At 35.2% G+C, this 23,398-nt stretch overlaps 1 protein-coding gene and 1 long non-coding RNA gene across 5 annotated transcripts; one reads left to right on the top strand and one right to left on the bottom strand.

Moving 5' to 3' along the window:
• The first annotated feature begins 6,739 nt into the window (after positions 1-6,739).
• On the top strand, positions 6,740-23,291 carry mnb (minibrain). 3 transcript variants are annotated; one of them, XM_068303429.1, is made up of 8 exons: positions 6,740-6,978; positions 10,267-10,415; positions 10,478-10,612; positions 14,626-14,797; positions 14,865-15,032; positions 15,139-15,425; positions 15,500-16,364; positions 21,752-23,284. In XM_068303429.1, the coding sequence occupies exons 1-8, from the start codon at positions 6,921-6,923 to the stop codon at positions 22,546-22,548; spliced, it is 2,631 nt and encodes an 876-aa protein (XP_068159530.1). In that variant the 5' UTR covers positions 6,740-6,920; the 3' UTR covers positions 22,549-23,284. The 3 variants fall into 3 exon arrangements, with proteins under 3 accessions (XP_068159530.1, XP_068159529.1, XP_068159531.1); XM_068303428.1 differs by lacking the exon at positions 6,740-6,978 and adding an exon at positions 9,076-9,499 and having other exon boundaries at positions 21,752-23,291; XM_068303430.1 differs by lacking the exons at positions 6,740-6,978; positions 21,752-23,284 and adding exons at positions 9,076-9,499; positions 16,925-18,612.
• Positions 10,881-13,464, bottom strand: LOC137587159 (uncharacterized). Of its 2 annotated transcripts, XR_011033879.1 has the most exons (7): positions 13,371-13,464; positions 13,067-13,218; positions 12,853-12,946; positions 12,010-12,161; positions 11,796-11,889; positions 11,592-11,713; positions 10,881-11,532 (listed from the first exon to the last, which is right to left on the bottom strand). It is a non-coding gene; the product is annotated as an uncharacterized lncRNA (long non-coding RNA). The 2 variants fall into 2 exon arrangements; XR_011033880.1 differs by lacking the exons at positions 12,853-12,946; positions 13,067-13,218; positions 13,371-13,464 and adding exons at positions 12,326-12,419; positions 12,540-12,682.
• Positions 23,292-23,398: the final 107 nt, after the last annotated feature.

The following is a 23,398-nucleotide window of genomic DNA, read 5'->3' as shown; positions in this document are numbered from 1 at the left end:
TTTCAGTCAATTTTTTGACACATTTGATTTACAATAACCTATAAACTTAGATGTGTTTAGTTTTTGGCTACAGAGAGAACTTAGTTCAATTTAACTGGAATTATATTTTTAAAATTATAATTTTTTAATTGCATTGCATTTAGACCACAAACATTCAAAGTAAATGTACGAACGCATTCTACTAGGTGGCTGCGATAGAGCTCTTTTACTGAAGTAAAAGAGAAAAATTATAGTTCCTAAAATATTTTGCATCGAACTTGAATAAAGATTAGATGTAGGATGAACAAACATACATACAAAAAAAGTAAATCAAAGTAAACTGCGCATCATTTAAGAGAAAGAGCAATGATTGACGACGACGACGATGACGACTTTTGCAGCAGGTGCCGACTGCTTATGCCTAAACACGTGCTCCTAGTGCCGTCTGTGCAGTTCAAATTGCACTCTTTAAAATCGTCATTCTTCCCCTCATTCCCCACCTTCAATATATGTACATACATAGTGTGTCGTGTCGCGTTAGTTTGTCTCCAATAAGTAATACGGCAATCTCTCTACCCCTCCCCTGACAAAATAATAATAATAAACAATCTTTTTTCACCGTTTAAAGGAAATAGTACAACAACAATAATAATAACAATAATAATAATACGTAGTAGTATTTCCCTTGAAAAGTTTAATGATTGTTGTTGTTATTTTCATCCCATCCGATGATCGTTTCTTTGATACTCTAAGCGAAATTTGATAACAAAAAAGAACAATTTCTGGTTAAATGTGATAAGATATTTTGTTTGTTTTTTCATATAATTAGTTAGTATTTGTAGATTAGGGATCAAGTAAATTTAACCACAAATGTTTTTGATATTTTGGATATACTCCATTTAGTTAAAGGGTATACAACTCGAGAAAGGCGCAATTTCTTTTTGCTGGAAAAAAAGAAAGAAAAAAAAAAATTATAATTGAAATTTATTCTTGATTTTTATTTTCCTTTTTCCATGCTCAGTGCTGTTGTTGTTATTGTTGTTTTTATTCTTGTTTGTACAGCCGCAAACAACAATCGTGGGCGGTGGTAGGAGGGGTGAAACCGAGAGAATGGCGAGAACGAGAGAGACAGAGACAGAGAGAAAGAGAGCGTATGATCATTATTGTGTGGAAGTAGTTGTAGTTGTTGTTATTTTTATTGTTCTGGGATTGCGCTGCAATTTTTCAATGCCAGTGTCAAAGCTGCAGCCGCCTGCGCAGTTTTTGCACTTCCGACGCGTCGCTGCATTTGTTGTTGATGTCATTGATGAGACGTTGTTTTGTCAAGAGCTCGTCTTCAATGCGCGTGTGTGTGTGTGTAATGCTCAAGCATTGGATTCGACAATTCATAAATGAGCAAATATAAAACCTAGTAAATGGGGGTTAACTGACAATACATATGTATGTACATATGTATTTGATTTGTGTGAATTAGGACTCATCAAGGAACAACATCCAATCTGGACGGCATTTTAAAACTTGTCCGATTTCACTAACTGTCAGTCTTACAATTAGTCTTTATTAGGGAATAAAAAGCACTAATATCAAGTTTCATTCTGCGTTACAAACATCTAACTTGACAATACCTTCTAAATGGTATTAAAAAATAAAACATTTATTTGCCCTTGCTTTCATTTTACTGTTTATTTTTTAAGGAAGCTATGCAGCTTAGTACAATGAAGTTCTTTCTATCAATCCTCTATGGTTAAATAATCAATCCTTAAATAATTATTAATTATTAAATGCAAGGTTAGATGAATTAAAGAATCGCGAAAATTTAATACAAAGTTCAAATGAAAAAGACACTCTGAAAATTCATTTTATCGGTATTTATACTAAAATCAAAATAATTTGCTTAATAAAGGTTTGATCAAGAGAGTAGGGGAAAAAAGAGACAGGGGACGCACAAGGAATCGGACCATACCTTTGGCTCCCCTTCATCTCGAAACTTCATGATCAAACTTCGGTAAATTACCGCCATATGCAGAATTTTAAGTAATGTAAACGTTGTTGTTGTTGTTTAGGAGGTTTCACTTGTTGAATTTGGATGCTCTCCTAATGATTTCTTAGTTTTTCTACCGTTTTGTGAAGGCCAAAAATTGGTTGCGACTGTTTGCCGCTTTAGAGTTTCGTTATGGTTTTTTTTTTGTTTCGCAAAATCGGTCATTGATCTTTGAACCGTTTGCTTGCATGTGTGTGTGTGTGTGTTTTGTGTTGGCATGTAAATACACATACATACCTACCGTCTCTTTCTCTCTCATTTGCTCTACTACGCACTTAACCAAGAAGGCAATGAAGAAATAAAAACCAAAGCAAAAGAAACAAAATAAAAAGAAAGCATAAATTCTTACAGCTACTTTTTTCGTTTCCTTTGCTTCCATTAAAAAAGTGCTACCAAAAGCGCAAACGTAAAATTAAAAAAAAAACGCCAAATGTTGTTGTTATTATTTTTATAGTCACCTCCCTTTCTTTCTTGCTTTCTTTCGGTAATACCCTAGAATAAGAGAGAGAGAGGGTATATTAGAGTCGTCACATGAGACGATCGTTAATTAGTTAGATCAATCTAATGTGATGCTTTCAGAGACTTCTATATTTCATAGATTTAGAGGGATGAATACACGACATCTTGGTGAATTTACATGTGTATTTAATTCCTCCTTTTTTTTTAATTCGTTGCCTCCTATACGGTATTTTAAAGTCTGAGTACCGTTATTTAAATTTGGCAAAGTTTTGTTTTTGGTTTTGGTAGCTAATCAGCGAAAAATGAAGAAAACGCCTACAATATATTTTTAGTAGAGACAGTCGCACCTAAAAATGTGGCGCAAAAAAACACACTGACAGTCATACATACATACATACATATAAACTGACTTGTATGTGTATATTAATATTTTGTTGCGCAAAAAAAGAAAAGTTTAAAATTCCCCTTTTTCTGTTTTGTTATTTACTTCTATTTATTAGTTTAATAATAAACTTTTGCACCTAAATGAAGCCATTCTATTTCTAATTATAATTAAATTAAATTAACAACAACAACAACACAACGGCATAAGTATTTGGGTCAGCCACCACATGACGCTGACGGTTTAAAAGAGAAGGGGTAGGGGGTAGCGGCAGCGCTCTTCTACAAGAGCATGCGTGCGTGCGTGCTCCCGTTGCTAATGGTGGGTGGAAAAAAAAGAGAGAAAGCCAGCCAAAAGCCAATGTGAGATGGAGAGAGACAGACACAGACATACATACAAATACTTTCTCACAAAGGCGAAAGTATGAGTGCTACCGCCACCACCGACGCAGCTCATGCTCACGCTCTGACGTCAAACTGAACGCTGCCACTGCGACTACGACGCTGCGCGTAGCCCCATCACTGATCGACAAAATAATGGTTTTCAAAAAAGACAGGGAAACCCGTTACTTGTAGAAATATCTTTGCAAAAGTAATATTGATTAGTGATCAAAATAAATGAACCAATTTTAATGTAAAATTATTTAATCGGTCTGCTTTAATAGAAAGACAAGAGAAAAAAAAATGATTCAATTAATTTACAGCAAAATTGTGTTTATGCACTAATGTGATAATGGTTACATTGTAACGAAATAACGGCAAAACAATGGCTAGATGGCAAAAAGCAGCAAAGTTCCCAGCTGGTGGGCTTTTAAATACAATTAGCCGGCACTTTGTATACCTACATCTATATGTTTGTGTGTGTGTGTGTGTGGGCTTGTATTGGCGTGGGCCTTTCGGTTGCTGCTGTACGACCGATATCGTGTTGGCCCAAAAATATAAATGATGAGGCAAAAGTTGTTGCTGCCTGGCTAAAAATATCAAGCAGAGAGGCATACAGCCAGAGCAATACTAACAGGAGAAGACGACGTCGACGTTAAAGCATTCACACACACACACATACACACACACCCACACACATACACACATTTACAAGTGTATACAATTGAAATATTACTTTCAAGCATTTCTATCTAACGTCACAGATATAGAGTTAATTGCAGCATTTTGATTTCAATTGATAAGCCTAAGAGTCATAGTTAGTAACAGTTACATATTTGATACCCACACACACACACGTCCTGGGCATAATTCAGATATTAGAATAAGATCCTTAGAAAGAAAAATAACATCAAGATGTCTTAAATCTGTATACATATAACTATTTCGAAAACTAATTAATGTCATATTCAATTCCGTTCATAGAAATAAAAAACTCTGGCATAAATAATTGATTGATTTAATAAAAACTACAATTTATTAAGCATGATCATATGTATTTGTCGACTGTCCATAGATATGGTAGGTTATAGTAGGCGACAAGTGTGACGCACATTTGTTGCCATGTTATGTGTGAGTCAGAGAAGAGTATGAAAAGATTGGTCTTGCAGGGTAGGTGATGATGGGAAAAATCGACGGGGAGAGAAAAGGAGCATAAAGTGCGATTCATGGTCAGTTCTTTGCGTGTGAATTGCATTTTTTTTTTTATGTTTTAAATATACATATGTACATATGTATACATTTTTGTATTGTTGCAAAGAAACTGGTTTTTTGTTGTCAACGAAGGAACTGTCTGAATGTGAATAATTCCTGCAAACATGCACAACAACAACAGCAACAAATGACAATTAATAAAAAAAAAAAAATCACAGTGTGACAAGTTTATCCTGCATGGCAACAAGAACAGCAACAACAACAACAACAATTGACATTAGTTAACAACTGTCATTACAGTTTTTTATTCTGTTTGTTTGAAATTCTAATTTGTTAAATAACATTTTGGTTTTTTTTTTGTTTCTGTAATTGCACACAAAAAATGCATATGCAAAATACCTTGCCTTGGCAACAGTGCCTCTGCGCTAATACAAAATATCAAAATCGAACTTAAAACAGCTGTGCTTTTACCTTAACACCACCGTCTCGCGCTTTACGTTGAACTTGTCTTAGAATACATCTATAGTACACACACACACCCATATAAACGCAAGGTTTTTGCGTCGCGTGTCGTTCGTTCACCTGCTCATGCCTAAGCTAAAAGAGTGCGAGCGAGTGTGACATGGTAGAAGAGAAAGAGAGCATGTAAAATGGGGGCCAGTCAACACGAGAGGGAGAGAGAGAGAGACAAAACTCGCCAGCAAAGCGCGCTTTAACAGAACGCTGGATTCGACTAAATAAAAGAGCAGTTTTGGAGAAAATCTACTCTGCCCCTTTGCCTTCTGCTTTTGGTTTTAATCTAAGCCATTATTTTTTTTTCGATTTATAGTTGATCGGAACTAGTGTTGGGTAAACATTGCTCGTTTTGATGAACATGTTCACTTGTTATCTTTTTCGAATTGAGTTAAATCGCTCATTTTTTCAGTTGGTCAGTTGTTCAATTGCAGCAAAAGGATTCGAAACTTTATTTAAAGTTAGTAAACAAAAATTCTGAAATAAACAAAAAGGATCAGTTGGAAAAGGACATGTGAAGTTGTTCATGGCTCAAAAACGGTATTAACCAATCTCAGTTAATAGATACTGATCAGTTTAATCGATATCAACATACGAAAGGGTCAATTTAAAAATGTGGCTTTGTTAAGGTGGAAGGAAGGTTGAAGGACTGTTGGTTTTGATTGTGGGATCGTTGTTAATAATAGTAATAATTTATATTTATTCCTTAATTAATATTTGTTTTTTTCCTCTCTTTCTTGCAGTCATCCCAAAACGTAGTTGCTATTATGTGGCATAAGATGGCTAACTGCAACAACAACAAAAATAAACAATGTAAAGCAATCGTGACAAAAATAATTTATTAAACGAAACCAAGCAACATACAAAGAAGAAAAGAAAAACAAAAAAAAAAAAAAGGGAGAGAAAGAAAGTCCGATAATCAAATTTGATTGAATTTGCATCAAGTGTGAAATGTTCGCAATGTTGTTAAATGCCCATTATCACTATCATTACCAGCAGCAACAAAATGTTAATAACAACAATACCAACAGCAGCAACAACAACAATAACAACAAAATTAAAGCCGTATGTTAAAAGTTATTTAACAAAAACAATACAACAACAAAGCCAACCAGTAGTAGGTTCAACAAAAGCATTAGACAACAGTAATAAATTAAAAACGCATTTTTCGATGGATACCATTTTACAATTCGCCACCTTTTCTCACAGTGTATAATAAAGTGCGTGTGTGTGCGTTTGTGCGCTGTGCTTGTCTTTTCTTCTTTTTTTTCGTCGTTTTTCAACACACACAACCACCAGCGTGTGTGTGTGTGTGGTGTGTCCTGTTAATTTAATCGGAAGAAGTAACATAAAATTGAATTAGTTATAAAACGATTTTTTGTTACAAGAGCAACAACAAGAAAAAAAAAAAAAAAAGAGAAAAGAACAACAACAAAAGACTTAACAACAAAGTGTTCATAATTTTAACAACAACAATAACTAAAAATCGGTAATCAACAACAACAACAACAACAAAACATCGATACACAACTAAATATATAAACAACAACAAATCCAAGAAAAAACAAAAACAAATAATAAAGAACAACGACAATTCAATAAAAATAAAAACAAAGAATAAACAAATAACTTTAATAATATTAATAAATTTATAAACATTAAGAATCAACAACAATTAGTTATTTAACATAATAGAAAAACACATTAACCAAATTACATAACCATATATATATATATATATATATATATATATATATGTATGTACATCAGAGCAACTAAGGCAATATCTATATAAAACATAAACAACAACAAGAACAAAAGGTCAATCTTAATAAATATATGTATATGTATATTTATATATATATATATATATAAAAAAGTATATAGATATCTATATAGTTTAAAGTTTTTAAGTTCAAACACACACACCAGGAAAAAAACAAATTCAGCCCACATGTATAGATTGGAGGACACGAATAGCGGCAGCGGTATGGATAAGAACAAGCAGAAGTGTAAGTATATTCAAAAATCATCAATTAGTCATCAGAGTATATACATATGTACATAGAAAGGATATGGAGCGGATAAACAAGAATTGCGGGCCGGATGTGTAATACTTTTATTTTTAGGAAGCACATATAAATGTTTGGGGTGCTCCTGTAATTGTGAGAAGCTTACAGGGGGACATTGTACTTATTGGTAAAGTTACATGCAAAGAGAATTCACACTCATTATAACTTTAATGGGTATTCCCCGTTATTTATTTATGGTATGTGTTGGCCTCCTGATTAACCTGGCGCCCGCCCGACAGTATATAGAACAAATATTGTATCAAGTGGGTCGGTAAAAATAGAACAATTAAAAACCATTCATGGATCATATATGACTCATGTGTGGCTCTGATATCATTGCTTACGACATATTGCAACTATTTTAATAAAAAACGTACGTTTTTGATAGCTGCATCATCATCATCACCATGAAGAGAATCATCCTCATTGATTAAGCTAGATAAAGATAGGTCAGCCATTTGCCAAATTCAAATGCCGCATCAACTATTTTTGGTATTAAACGAGAAGATCGTCCGTTTTTTTTTTCTATTTTTTTTTTTGTTTCTAAAAATAAATGGAACTTAAGTCATTTTGTCAAGCAAGAGAGTGTTCCATCAATATTTATAATTACTTTTTCTATGCTCCCTCTCTGTCTCTATCTCTCTTTGCCTTTCTTTCCTTGTGTTCATTATTCTTTTTTTTTTATAGGGACTAAAAAACAGTAATAATAAAAATTCAATTAAATCAATTTTATTATTTCACATATCATTTACTTAATCTTCTCTACAACGACAATGACAACAAAGAAGCGGAATTTATCGTTATTATTCATAAATATATATGTATAACTAATAGACAATCTACACCCTCTATCCCCCCCACCACCAAGCGTCCCCCGCACATGTCATCGTTGAATTTCCATTATCTTCAAAAAGCGGAACTGTGCAATTTGACTCTTGACAAAAAAAAAAAAAGAAAAAAAACAACAAAAAACAAAGAGCAACTGTTGACAGAGATACAACTGTCGCACAACCGATAAATGGAACTAGAAACCAGGAGAAAGGAGAACCAAAAGAAAAGAACTTCCAGGAAGTACGCAGAGATAAGAGGGCAAAATTTAAATCGATATAGTAAAATTTCTTCATTCACTTTTGTCACTGCTTACTCGTAACTTGTCACTCGTTAGATGTTGGGCGAGTTGTGGCATTATTTTTTATCAATCTCTACACTAGATCTTCTTTTCACAGTGTAGCTCAGGAAGTTTCGTTACTACTTACTCGTCAGTTTTAAAGTTATTGTCGAGTTGTTGCATTTTCCAAAGACATAGTTTTATTAATTTCTCTCTTAAGTCATGTTTTAATTATAGTTCATTGTACTAAATCTCTTCTGTTACTCTTTAACGAGTTGTTGCATCTTTTTCGTTAGTTTATTTGGGTTATTTTTTTCGAGATGCGAATACTTTTGCTATTGCTTAGGCAGCATTCACTGTGGACCATCATCATCATCATTATCATCATCGTCATTAGCTGCATCAGCATCGTGATGATCATGATTATCATTAGTGACAGAAATGCACTCGCCGACACAGAGTAGCAACAGCAACAAAAACAACAATAACAACAACGACATATAAATAAAACAGACGACGAATGGCGACTTTGGGGCCAGTCACAAAATACAAATACGAAATACGACAAAAAAAAAAAAGAAGCAAAAACAACAAAATACGAAAAAATTACCGCAGTTTGCGCTGAATTTTCACGCGACGCAGATCATCGCGCCAGAAAGTGGTGAAGTGGTAGTCAGTTGTCAGTCAGTCAGTCAGTTCAATCAACCAAACAACTAAAAATAATACCAAATGAAAAAGATGAGAATAAATTGTTCATATTTATTGCATTTTTTTCATTAATATTAATAATCGTTATTATTTGCTGAGTGACTCTGCATCATCCAAAGCGTCGCCGCCTACTCAAAAGCAAATAAGGAAGCGCGCACTAACGCCGATATACAAAGATATATAAGAACAAAATATATATACATATACATATATATAGCATATAGCCAAAAGACAAGATGTCAACGGCGGCAACGGCTTTGGTTTATTGGCAGTCAATGAACGGCAATGGCCATGATGATGATGTGGATGCTGCTGCTGTTGGTTATAATGATGATGATGATGCGTTCCTCCAGCCGCCGAGTGCAAACACCTATGCACGCAATGGCAATGCAGCCGCATTATCCGCAACGTCAACATTTCAGGCTCAGACTCAATCGCCGCCTTATTATATCAATTATTTGGCACAAATTGGTTGCCAACATCGGGTGAATAGCTTTGATGGAGGAAGTAACAGCAGCAATAGCAGCAGTCATGGCCATTCGAAATTCCTATTAAATGGCGATCAGCTGGATGGCAATGTATTGATGGGTTTGGGTCATGGTCAGCAGCAGCAGACGCCGCCGTCACTTGAGCCACATTACATTTGTAAGCAAAAAGGGGAAAAAGCAAAAGTTTTTTTTAAGGAGACAGACTCATGTTTACGAGGAATTGCCTGTTTGTTTGTGTGTGGTTAAAGGCCTAAGGTTAGTAGGCTTAAGTCTTATCAATAATCACTAGACTAGAATCCAGAATTAGTCAGATCTAAACTGAACTAAAACAAGTTGTGTTGAAGCTTTCGTGCGTTGCCTATGTGGAGGGGAGATGTCGGATTGGGTTTGTAGTCTGATCTTTCCTTGACGTAGTTTTTTTTTTTTCTTTGCTTGCGCTATTTATATGGTAGAGAAAACAAGTAGACGAAGAAGAAGACGGGAAATTTAAGTTAAGAGAAACTATAACGGCAAATATTATGTGGCAGTCGCAGCCGCAGCAGCATTGCATATTGTGTAATAATTTCATCAGTAGTGTCTGATGCTAAATTTAAAGGTACAAAACAAAAAAAGATAAATGAAAAAGAAAAAGAACAAACGAAAGGAACGAACCACCAACAAAATGAAGATGCGATGAAGAAACGAGAAGGAAGCGAGCGGCATTGTGTTGTGTCTGTTTAGCTGCCGTTTTGGCAACTGTTTTACTGATCAGGTGGAAGAACAGGTGCATTACCATCACCTGTGAATGTAGGGTAGAGAAGCTGTGAAAAGCAGAAGGGGTGAAGAAGAAACTGAGGCGGTCATTGAACCCAGGGAATTATACATATTGTACATACATAATTGATGTACTCACTGTGTCTATCTTTTACTTTGTGTGTTTTACAGTAACCGCTGCCTATGGGTCCAGTGCGGGTGGGTCCACTCTAGACACAACGCAGGGTAGCGGAGGGGGTAGACAACGTCACGCACCCCTCTATGGACGCTTTGTGGTCGAAGAGGAACTGCCACCCACGCATCGTGATGTTATGCATCATGTAAGTACTGAATAATGCATTCAAAGTGTTGACTGATTCATCTTATCTCATCTCATCCGCAGCACTCTAGTCCTTCGTCTTCGTCGGAGGTGCGAGCCATGCAGGCCCGTATACCTACACATTTTCGTGATCCGGCCATAGCACCATTGCGCAAGCTGAGCGTCGATCTAATAAAGACCTACAAGCACATCAATGAGGTAAGTTTATATTTCATTTTGTTTTTGGCTGTCTATCAAAAAAGCAAAAACGCAAGAAACTAAACGCTTGCTAGGATGTCCTTGACCTGCTCGCAATGATTGCCATTTGTCTATCTATCTATCAATCAATCTATCCATCCATCCATTTATTTGCCAAATGTGAGAGTGAAAATAGAATTAATTTGGCCATCATACTGACTACAAGATACCCTGTTTTACAACGATTGCGCACAACAAAGGGTATTTTAAGGAATCCAAATGTAATATATAATAGCACAATTTCTTAGGGTTTTTATTTATGTAAACATTGTGGATGAACAAGAACTAGTGACTGGCCCGTAAAATTTGAACATAATTTCAGAATGAACTCATTAATCCATAGAATTTCGGTTCTTCTAAATTACGGCCTTCCTGCTGCTTAGATTGGCATGATCAAAAGCGTCGTGAACCGGAAGTTCACTAGTTCTTGTTCATCCACAAAAAAAAAAATGTTAAAATTTAACCCCAAAGGATGAACAAGAACTAGATTCTAGGTGCTTATTTAGGCTTAATAAAATTTGGATGCAAAGCGAAAGAACGAATCCATAAGGCCAAAGGACTTTGCATCTTCAGATTCACGACGCTGCTGCTCATGCCAATCTGCGTATAGTTTAGCGCCAACCAGAGCAAAAATTCCCAAAAGTACCAACAGTCTTCCGTTAAATTTAACAGCAAAACGTTGCTTCAGCAATGAAATGCCAGTTCGCATCGACAATGGCTCTTGGACAACGGTCTCGTCATCGTGAATCACAAGAATATCGGAAGGATCTCCAAATAACGGTGGAGGAGGCTGCTCGGTTTGTGTCATCTCCTCAATTAAAGAGTTGTTGCTCTGTACAAGCATTGTATCGAATATAGTCATAGCCAAGAGTGCAAGTCCTCTAGAGACAAAGGATAGATACAATTTTTTTTTTTTTTTTTTTGGGGTTTTTTTTGTTACCGTATACAAGTTTCCTTATCCAGACCCCAGACCAGTTGGTAGGTCAAACTGCAAGTGCCTCCGTTTGGTTAAATGTACAATATGTATTGCCAAGAATGCAAGAATTCCTTTAAAAAAGTCCTCTAGAGAAAAAGGAGAGATTTAATTTATGTTTTAGTTTTTTTTTTGCGGTTTTTTTAAATTTTTTTTTTATTTTTTTCTTACCGTGCACAAATGAGAGTTGGAGATGAACTGATATATTCTATAGCCTGATCTAGTACAATGACGACAGACGGTTTAAGTGGGAAATCAATGGCAACTAGATTTGAATGTTTAACCAAAAAAAAAAAAAAACAGGATTGACAACATTAAAGTGAAATAGATCAATTGCTGTGTGACTTTTAGAACCCTTTGGGTTGCAAGTCAAAGTACGACTTACGACTCGGTTTCCTTATCCAGACCCCAGACTAGTTGGTAGTTTAAACTGCAAGATCCTCCTCGTGTATTATAGCGTAGAAAATATATTTATGTATATATATATATATATATAATACAAGACATAAGTCCAAAAATTTCTTTAAAAAAAATCCTCTAGAGAAAAAGGTGAGATACAATTTGTTTAGTATGGTTTTTGTGTTATTTTTTGGTTTTTTTTTTATATTTTTTTTATATATTTTTTTTTATATTTTTTTTTTTATTATTTTTTTTATTATTTTTTTTATATATATTTTTTTTTATTATTATTTTTTTCTTACCGTACACAAATGAGAGTTGGAGATTAACTGATATATTCTATAGCCTGATCTAGTACAATGACGACAGACGATTTAAGTGGGAAATCAATGGCAACTAGATTTGAATGTTTAACCAAAAAAAAAAAAAAACAGGATTGACAACATTAAAGTGAAATAGATCAATTGCTGTGTGACTTTTAGAACCCTTTGGGTTGCAAGTCAAAGTACGACTTACGACTCGGTTTCCTTATCCAGACCCCAGACTAGTTGGTAGTTTAAACTGCAAGATCCTCCTCGTGTATTATAGCGTAGAAAATATATTTATGTATATATATATATATATATAATACAAGACATAAGTCCAAAAATTTCTTTAAAAAAAAATCCTCTAGAGAAAAAGGTGAGATACAATTTGTTTAGTATGGTTTTTGTGTTATTTTTTGGTTTTTTTTATATAATTTTTTTATATATTTTTTTTATATATTTTTTTTATTTTTTTTTTTTTATTATTTTTTTTATATTTTTTTTTATTATTATTTTTTTCTTACCGTACACAAATGAGAGTTGGAGATTAACTGATATATTCTTTAGCCTGATCTAGTACAATGACGACAGACGGTTTAAGTGGGAAATCAATGGCAACTAGATTTGAATGTTTAACCAAAAAAAAAAAAAAACAGGATTGACAACATTAAAGTGAAATAGATCAATTGCTGTGTGACTTTTAGAACCCTTTGGGTTGCAAGTCAAAGTACGACTTACGACTCGGTTTCCTTATCCAGACCCCAGACTAGTTGGTAGTTTAAACTGCAAGATCCTCCTCGTGTATTATAGCGTAGAAAATATATTTATGTATATATATATATATATATAATACAAGACATAAGTCCAAAAATTTCTTTAAAAAAAATCCTCTAGAGAAAAAGGTGAGATACAATTTGTTTAGTATGGTTTTTGTGTTATTTTTTGGTTTTTTTTATATATTTTTTTATATATTTTTTTTTATTATTTTTTTTTTATTATTTTTTTTATATATATTTTTTTTTATTATTATTTTTTTTCTTACCGTACACAAATGAGAGTTGGAGATTAACTGATATATTCTTTAGCCTGATCTAGTACAATGACGACAGACGGTTTAAGTGGGAAATCAATGGCAACTAGATTTGAATGTTTAACCAAAAAAAAAAAAACAAGGATTGACAACATTAAAGTGAAATAGATCAATTGCTGTGTGACTTTTAGAACCCTTTGGGTTGCAAGTCAATCTACGACTTGACATATAACATTGAATACTTTATTGATTTACGGGGTATACTTAAGTGGAAACTAGCACGGGAGAGGACGGAGGAAGAACGAACTGAGTGGAACAATTGTTTTGTTTATGTCTGATAAGAGAGGAGGGAGTGTCTCACATAAGTAATGCCAAGTAGAGTGAATATAAGATTCTGTGGGCATTGGGTTTGTGGGGGAAGGGGCGGCTGCAGCTTGAACTGGCCTTTTCACAGCTTTATCAGGCAAATTGCAGCAGTAGCAGCAGCAGCAACAGCAGCGACGCCGCTTTGTATGCTATGGGTTTTCCTCCTTTAAGCATTTTGCAGATTAACTATGACGTCGGCCGGTTGGCTAAGGTTCTTTTTGACTGGCCTCAAAACGTCACAACAACGCATTGCGCTGACAGGAGCAGCAGCCACAGCAATAGCAGCGGCAGCGAATTTGTCGGCATACACCCATTTTTGAGCAGCCCCCAAATTGTGCAGCCCGCTTTTAGGCGTTGTTGAAACTCAACTTAACGCTCTCTCTCTCTCTCTCGCCACGCGCTCTCTGCTGTTTTGCTCTCTCGCTCTCGCTGTTACTCTGTTGGTGGTCTGAGTCTGTTTCAACAACACTGCTGCTACTTCTGCAAAGAAGTTCTCGCTTACTATCTCCCTCGCACTTTTGCTCGCATGCCGCGTTAGCAACAACTTTTTCACCAAGCTTGTGCATGCAATCAATTTTTTTCTTTAGTAGAGACCAGAGAGAGAGAGAGAAAGAAAGTACAAGAGCAAGGTATTAAGAGTGAGAAAAGTGGCTGTCGGTAGAGTCCAGGATTTGGATAGTAGGGGGAGCTGGTAAGGAGTGTAGATGTTGCTTTGTCATTGCCGCCGCCACCGCCGTCGCCGGTCGTGGAGCACAGCACAATGTTTACATTTGACTTTAATCAAGTGGAAATAAAAAGTAACGAGAGTCTTGAAAGAGAAAATTTCACCATCTCGTTCATAACTTATTTGGGCTCATCAACTAATAGAATTTCTTTCTTTCTTCCTTTTTTTTTTTTTTAGGTTTACTATGCGAAAAAGAAACGTCGTGCCCAACAGACCCAAGGCGATGATGATTCGTCCAATAAAAAGGAACGAAAATTATATAACGATGGCTATGATGATGATAATCATGATTATATAATCAAGAATGGTGAAAAGTTTTTAGATCGCTATGAAATTGATTCGTTAATAGGTAAAGTAATAACAATAACAAAAATGTATTCAAGTATTAACATGCGAATTGTCCAATTCTTTCTTAGGCAAAGGCAGTTTCGGCCAAGTGGTAAAAGCCTACGATCATGAGGAGCAATGTCATGTAGCGATAAAAATAATTAAAAATAAGAAACCGTTCCTAAATCAGGCGCAAATCGAGGTAAAGCTGCTTGAGATGATGAATCGTGCGGATGCTGAGAATAAATACTATATCGGTAAGTAATTTGCGTCTTCACTCGTCACTAGTCACTCGTTATTTTGTAATAAATATCAATTTAGGCAAATAACTTATAACAATGTCTTCACTTTTGTCTCTTACAGTCAAGCTCAAACGGCATTTTATGTGGCGCAATCATTTGTGTCTGGTATTCGAGCTGTTATCATACAACCTATACGATCTGCTAAGGAATACTAATTTCCGCGGCGTCTCGTTGAACCTCACGCGCAAATTTGCGCAGCAACTGTGCACGGCGCTGCTGTTCCTTAGCACGCCCGAACTGAACATAATACACTGTGATTTGAAGCCCGAGAACATCTTGCTATGCAATCCAAAACGCTCGGCCATTAAGATTGTTGACTTTGGCAGCTCATGTCAGCTGGGACAGCGAGTAAGTTGGCAACGAAACAAACAAGAAGTCGAATCACTTTTAATCAATTCTCCATTTCTCCATTTCCTGTGTAGATATATTATTATATACAATCGCGCTTTTATCGCTCACCGGAGGTGCTACTGGGCATTCAGTATGATCTGGCAATCGATATGTGGTCATTGGGATGCATACTGGTCGAGATGCATACGGGTGAACCCCTATTCTCTGGCTGCAACGAAGTCGATCAAATGAACAAGATCGTCGAGGTGCTAGGCATGCCACCCAAATATCTGCTAGATCAATCGCATAAGACGCGCAAATTTTTCGATAAAATTGTGACGGATGGCTCCTATGTGCTGAAGAAAAACCAAAATGGACGAAAATATAAGCCGCCCGGATCACGGAAATTGCACGATATACTAGGTGTCGAAACGGGAGGCCCAGGAGGACGGCGACTCGACGAGCCAGGCCACTCTGTATCAGATTATTTGAAATTCAAGGATCTAATATTACGCATGCTGGACTTTGATCCCAAAACGCGTGTCACACCATACTATGCCTTGCAACACAATTTCTTTAAGCGCACCACTGACGAATCGACGAACACCAGTGGCGCTGGCGCAACAGCGAATGCCGGCGCCGGTGGCAGTGGAGCTGGTGGGGCTGGAGCCGGTGCTGGCGGTGGCGGAAGCAGCGGTGGTGCTGGTGGACTTGGCACCGGAGCGGGTAATAGCAGTAGCAGCAGTGGTGGTGCCGTATCTTCTAGTGCAGCAGCTGCAGCGGCTGCAGCAGCGGCAGCCAGCTGTTCTACGGGCGGCGGCGGCGGTAGCGGCGTTAGCAATAGCGGATCAGTCACAGGTGTGGGAGGCGGTGGAGCCACAACAGCACAGCAACAGCAATCAATGCCACTGCCATTGGCTTTGGTGGGTGGCAGTGGGGCGGACGCACCATGTCACGGTGAGTAGATCAATATATCAAGTAGATCAAGAAACCAGTATAAAGTTTATAAGTATTGCATCCATCTGCCACCCAGCCCTATTACCCCTCTTCCGTGCAATCAATTCTACTCTTCAGTTTGTTTCGTTGTTTTTCGTTGCTTCTCAGTAGGATTCAATTTTTGTACCCCCATGTGTGTGTGTGTGTTTGTGTGCGTGTATGTATGTACTTTATGATTTTCGAATTTGTTTAATTTTTAATTTAGTTGCTGCACCTAGATTAGATTTAACCCAAGTTATTCTTATTGTTTTTTTTTTTTGAACTCAATTATATTTCGTTTTAAATTTACCTGTTAGAGGTAAATGTCAGATTCTGATCTGAACTGTCACATTACTTATATTAATTAGTAGTAGAAACCCAAAAAAACAAAAAAACTACGCAAAAATAAAGCGATCAAATGTATCCTACTAATCTATGCGCCTTTCCCAAAATCCGCATTCCCGTCAACAACAACAACAACAACCACAACTAAAAAATAAATTTAAAAAATCAACAACAACGAAATGCTACTAAAATATCAGATGACCGACGATGACCGCGCGATCAACATTCATATTTGGCTGGAGCTGGAGCTTGCAACAACAACAATAATAATAATACCACCACCACTACCACAACAACAACAACAACAGCATCATCATCATCAAGGGTAATACAGTAAACCAGCAGCAGCAGCAGCAGCGAGTATGCCAAAGAAGAAAAGTAACGAGTGACGAGTAACGATGGGCAGCACCGAACGAAACAGCGCTTATTTGACCGTTAGAGTATTTGTATATAGCCAAAGGTTGCGTTTTTCCTACAAAACAAAAACAAAACAGAAGAGAAAATGAAAATGAAGGAAACCTCTTGTGAATGGCGCAGTATCAGGATAATATAACATAATTACATGTACATATATATGTGTATATGTATACATATAATATCTATATATACATGCTTATCACATTTATAACCCACTTTTAAACGAAAAAACACATTGTCTAAAAATGTTTCCCAAATGACATATACCTTCAAAATCATAAAAAAATTTGTAGTCCAATATTTAAAATACAAAAATGAGTAGTTTAATATATAAATTATGAACGAAAAACAAGTTTTTCACTTAAAATTCATGATTTAATAGAAATTTCTTAAAACAAGGAAAAAGGAAGCACCTATTTGCTGTATCAAAATTATAGCCCAATTTTATGTTTTGGTCAAAAAAAATCCGAAACCGTTGCGGAATAATGAAAAAACGAATATTAATATTTTGTGCCTTCTCTTCCTCATTTAAGCCACTAATTTTAATAAAAGGTCCCTTTCGAGTCTTTGCCATTCATTCAGAATTTGCATTTTAAGATCTCCCGTCTTGCAAGAATACCCCAGACATTTTCTATCGCGTTGAGATCTGGAGAACATGCTGGCCAGTCAAGGACATCAACATGACATTCCTCCAAATACTCCATTGTACGTCTGCTCACATGGATTTTGGCATTATCCTGTTGAAAACCCATTGGAATGAGGCTACTATCCAGAGTTTGAATATACTCGTTACTCGTCAATGTACCAAATGAACAAAATGGTCCCCAAATCCTTATGGCGACTCAGCAACTTAGTTGCTTTGATCAGTTTAGACCTCTGTGATTTCTGAGTTCTTAAGTACTCGCCAAACAGTAATCGCTGACACATATTCGCCCACATCCGAAGCTCCACAAGAGGTTGAGCTGTTGCTGGCTTTCTTAATACATAATTTTGATAATTTTTTTCCACGTGGCATTTCTTAAAAATTATCTAAATTCAAAAATATCTGCTTGGCACTTAATAAAATCTAATTTTCTACTGTGGGGCTATAATTATGATACACATAAAGTTAACGGTTCTTTCTTAGTTTTTTAAAAATAGAACACAAATTGAAGTAACTTCTACTGAACATAACATGCTTCTGTCAACAAAGTACAGTGAAATATATTTTTGAAAACCCTTAATAAATATTGTTATAATTGTTCCAAAGTTTAAGCTGCTGGGTGGGTTATAAATATGATAGGCACTGTATTTTTCAGTTAAAATTGTGTTTTTTTTTTCTTAGTTTTAATTTTTTTTACATTTAGATTACAAAAACGATGTAAGCTCATGCATTTTATGAACACTCTCTGAATCTGAATCCAAAAGGATAACAAAAAATAAAAAAAAAAAACCACAATAAAACAATCGTGTTACCATTTATAATTAATTTAACTTGGTTTTTTTTTTTGTCTACTAAACCTAAACGATAAGTAAAATATTAAGTACATATTTCTATGTAAGCATTTAGGATCCATGCTATGTATTTATATATTAAACAAAGAAAACAAAAATAATTATGATGATAACAAAGAAGAAGTCAAGAGATAAATTAGTAGTACGTAGAAATGATGAAGAAATCCTTAACGACTTTCTTAATGACTGCCATACATATGTACAGACAAATACATACATACATACATACCACATCATGTATATCTGTATATGCGTATATATACATATATATATAATATACATAAATACATAAATATATATATTAAATCACAACATACACTAAAAACAAATAAAAAAGACATACTCTCCCTCAATACCGAGTATACATATGTATCTAATTTAGTATATACCATAAATATACACACACATCTATATATATATATATACATATATATACATATATATAATACGAACCCGCTGCATACATACATATATCTATATGTATGTAAACGAAGTAAAATCAACGGTTTATGCATATGCAAAAAGATAAAACAGAATATTTAAGAGAGAAAAATAAATACAAAATATACCAAAACAAAAGAAAGAAAAAAATATACATATATATATATATATATATATATATATATATACAAGTCCAGCGATTTTGTACTATATACCTAGACACACACACACATACACAGATTGATCTCAAAACCCTTTTTCAACATTTTTTTTTAAATTCCGTTCATAGAGCCCAAAAATTTGTATATTAAATATAAAATATTTTAGGGAAATCATTTGGAAATCAATTTTCTTTAGATTTCGTATATCACCGAATTAATAATCTGTCTAAGCAATTTGTTTTTCTTGTTGAATGTTTTCCGAAATGTATTAAAATATTATATTTCCCCATATTTTGGGGGCCGTGAAGCTGCTTTTACATATTATTCGCCGCCAACATGTTTTCCGTATTACAAAAACAAATCCTTAGTACTTTTTCCTTTTTGACATTTACGAAAAATCTTAAGCCTAGTTGGGTTGTTTCTTTTTGTTGTTTATTTGTTTTTGTATTTTCAAAAAATATTGGTTTTTCTTTTGCGTTGACGATTCGACGAAGAACAACAGGGGTTAACCTGTTTCCAAGCTCCATGGAATGCCCCCTATTAATCAATCTTTTATCCCTTTTCCACTTGCCTTCAATTGACTTGCATTTAAAGATGCATCCATACATTCGTACATACACGATCATAAAGCAACTAACGGCATTTAAGGTTAAGGGAAAGAGACGAAATTATGGCTAAAATTTTATACATACATAGATACCAAGTTGTATATGTGTGTGTGTGTGTCTAGCAGTTAATATATATAGTATGTGTGTGGGTGTATGCATGTGTGTGTGAAAAATACCAAAACGGTGAAGCAAAAAAAAAAAAAAAAACAAGGAAATCCCAAATCCTCGAATCATCAATTTAAAAAAGAAGCCAATAAAGAGTTGTAGGCATGTAAAAATAGCAAAATAAAAAATGAAAATGATATCGAAAAAAAAGGAAAAAGTGTTCAGAAAGGATGATTGATTTGTATGCACAATTTTAGCAGGAGGAAGACAAAAATTGAACAAAACAAAATTTTGAAAAGTATAAAAAGAAAAAAGATGAAATTTAGCATTTAATAAATTAACATACATACATACATACATTACAAGGAAACATCTATGCATACATACATACACACATACAAATAATGAAAAATACTTATGAATAAAATATTATTCATTTAATTTTAACAAAAGCCCCCCAGAGGAACAAACACACACATACACACACATAGACACGTGCTGCATATATATATATATATATATATATATATGTACATATGTATATATATATACATATATAAAAATAAAAAATATAATGAAAACAAAAACCAAAAAGAAAATTTAGTAATTAGTCAGGCCCCCAAAAGAACGTAAATGAGAATTTGAGAATTTAAACCAATACAAAATTATGTAAATTATTAATACACTCGCTCACATACACATAAACACATCCACACACACACACACACACACACACCAACATATTCACTTGCAGCAAAGCAAAGGAAAAAATTAGAGAACTAACGAGTAATGGAAAACTAACGAGTACCCGACCCAAGCCTTAAGGTGTGCAATAGCAAAATGAGAATCCGCATGAACAAACAAACAAACCAAAAAAAAAAAAAAAAAATAAAAACATATTCTATAGTTACAGTTTTCATTAAATGCTAAAAAAAAAAAAAAAGAATATAAAAAAAAAACTTTAAAAACAGAATAATAAAAGGTAAAAATAAAAAGCGATAAAAGAAAAAATAAAAAGCGATAAAAGAAAGAATCTTCATGCATTTTCTGAAAAAAGCAACTAACCAAACAGTATTGCAACCACAAAAACAAACAAAAAAGCGTATGAGATTTATTGAAATTCTTTTACAAACAGAAACACACACACTCACACACACACACACACACACACACACACACACACTTGTAACCACACATACATGCATACATACATACATATTTAGGCATTTATAAATATGATGAATTTAAGTTTAAAATTGAGTACGAAACAATTTATGGAATGATAACTAAGGTTAAGCAAACACGGAAGACAAGCCGAAAAACGAAAACAAAAACCAAAACAAAAGAAACCAACAAAAACAAAAATAAAAAAAGGAAAAAATAATGAAAAAAAACTAAAAAAAAAAATATTTAAAAGAGAAATAAAAAAACTTCAATAAAAACTTATGATATAATCAACAAAATTAAAAAAAAAACTTATGAGTTGAGATTTCAGAATTCAAACATTTCAATTAAATTTAGACCAAATTCGTCATCTGTAATGAGATTTTTCCCAAAGTGATCCGATTTCAAGATATTTAGAAATTTAAATTTATATATGTATGTGTATATAAAGATAGGAAATTCTCGTTCATCACTAGGACATAAATGGGGAAGAAAATGGGGACAGAGAGGTTCTTCTCCCGCATGTCCAACGATTGTCCATTAATCCTTGAAGAATTGTTGGCTGGCGTCCTTCTCCTTCTCCCACTTCGAATTGAATACATTTATTTTATTTGCAATTGTTTCGAATTTTCAGGTCTGGTGCTAACGAACAACAATCGCCGACAAATGTACAACAATAACAGCAATAGCTATCCGCACGCCATGGACTGCGATCCGCCACTTGGTGGAGGACTTGGAGGACTGAGTAAACAACAAATGCCACCACCTCCAGTCCCACCAATCGCCTCAGCCCCTGGCGTGGGCATGGTGGGTGGTGCCGGTGGCGTCGGTGGGATGAATTCCCGTCCAAATGGACGTCTACGTGTGCCTATCATACTGACACAATTGCCCCCACCACCCAGCCTTGGTGGCTATACACCAAAAGCTCCAGCCTCACTGCCATTGGATCTAATGCAGCATCATTATGGCAGTATGTCGGCAGCTGCGGCTGCTGCCTCCCATCTGATGATGACCGATTCAAGTGTAATAAGCGCTTCGGCAGCTGGCGGTGCTGGCAATCCGCCTGTACCCAGCGCCGGGTCGGGTCCACCCTCCACGTCGTCATCGTCGTATACGTCGCTGCTGTTTCCACCGACACCATCGGGCTCGTTTTATGGCCAGGCGCCCGCCTCCTTAAGTGAGTTGCCTTTACCGCCACTGCCGCTGCCCATGTCAATGCCATTGCAACTGCCCCCGAATCATCCAACGTCCATGTCGACTGCCGCCCAGCGTCGCAATTTGGGAGCCGCTGTGGCAACGGCACCACCAACGGCCGCAGTGGGTTCGGGTACATCCGGCAGCAGTTCGACCACTGGGGCCAGTAGCGATGCCTCATCGTCGTCGCCCATGGTGGGCGTATGTGTTCAACAGAATCCTGTAGTTATACACTAGCCTAGAATGAATATTCATCTACTTATAATTATGATTATTATATACATATTATATATATATTAATACATATATTAATTATTAAAATTTATTTTAGCACACTGCTCAAAAAGCCCGCGACATTCAGGCCGTCAGGCAGTGGAACGCAGCTACATATTTATTACACCACTCTCTCTCTCTCTTCCCTTTCATCTTTTCGTACGTCCTTGACCCATACCTAGACAAAATGATCGGATTGAATGCGTGAACAAAACATGTATGAAAAGTAACGAATCATTTACTCGTTATTTTGGTTTGTCACTTCCAACACATACTCATCACTAGCGTTGATCGACGAACGAATTAAACAATGTGCGAGCTTTTCGTTAATTTTAAGTTGGTTGGAATGTTTTTGTTTGGTATTCAATATAGGATTTGATACGAGTTGGTATCACAATTCAATTTTGGAAAACATCCGAGTATGATATCCCATATCGTTTGGTTTTTCCTCCATGTAATGGGCTTGAGTCTTAGATAGCTCAAATTATCTTTCGATTATCTCGTAATAGCTCTTTCCCCTCCCCTCCCTACCCCCTGAAAAAAAAAAAACATTTACATATTTTATTTAATAGTCATGGATAAATTTTTGGAATTTCTTTTTTTTTTTTTTATTTTTAATTTTACAGTATAGAACCCTATTTTTGCCTAATTATAATGCTTAATTTTAGCTATATACATATATTTTTACTTAAAATCGAAAAAAAAAAAACAGAAATCAAAAGTAAATATTATTTAATTTAATTTATGTATGTAATTTTATTTTGAATAGAAAAAAAATGAAAAAAAAGAAAATGCCTAATTTAAGCAGAAAAAA

Source organism: Drosophila tropicalis, unplaced genomic scaffold (assembly GCF_018151085.1).
Source record: "Drosophila tropicalis isolate 14030-0801.00 unplaced genomic scaffold, ASM1815108v1 contig_158, whole genome shotgun sequence".
NCBI lineage: Eukaryota > Metazoa > Arthropoda > Insecta > Diptera > Drosophilidae > Drosophila > Drosophila tropicalis.
Note: the sequence above shows the minus strand (reverse complement) of the source record. Positions and strands in the feature narration are given on the sequence as shown.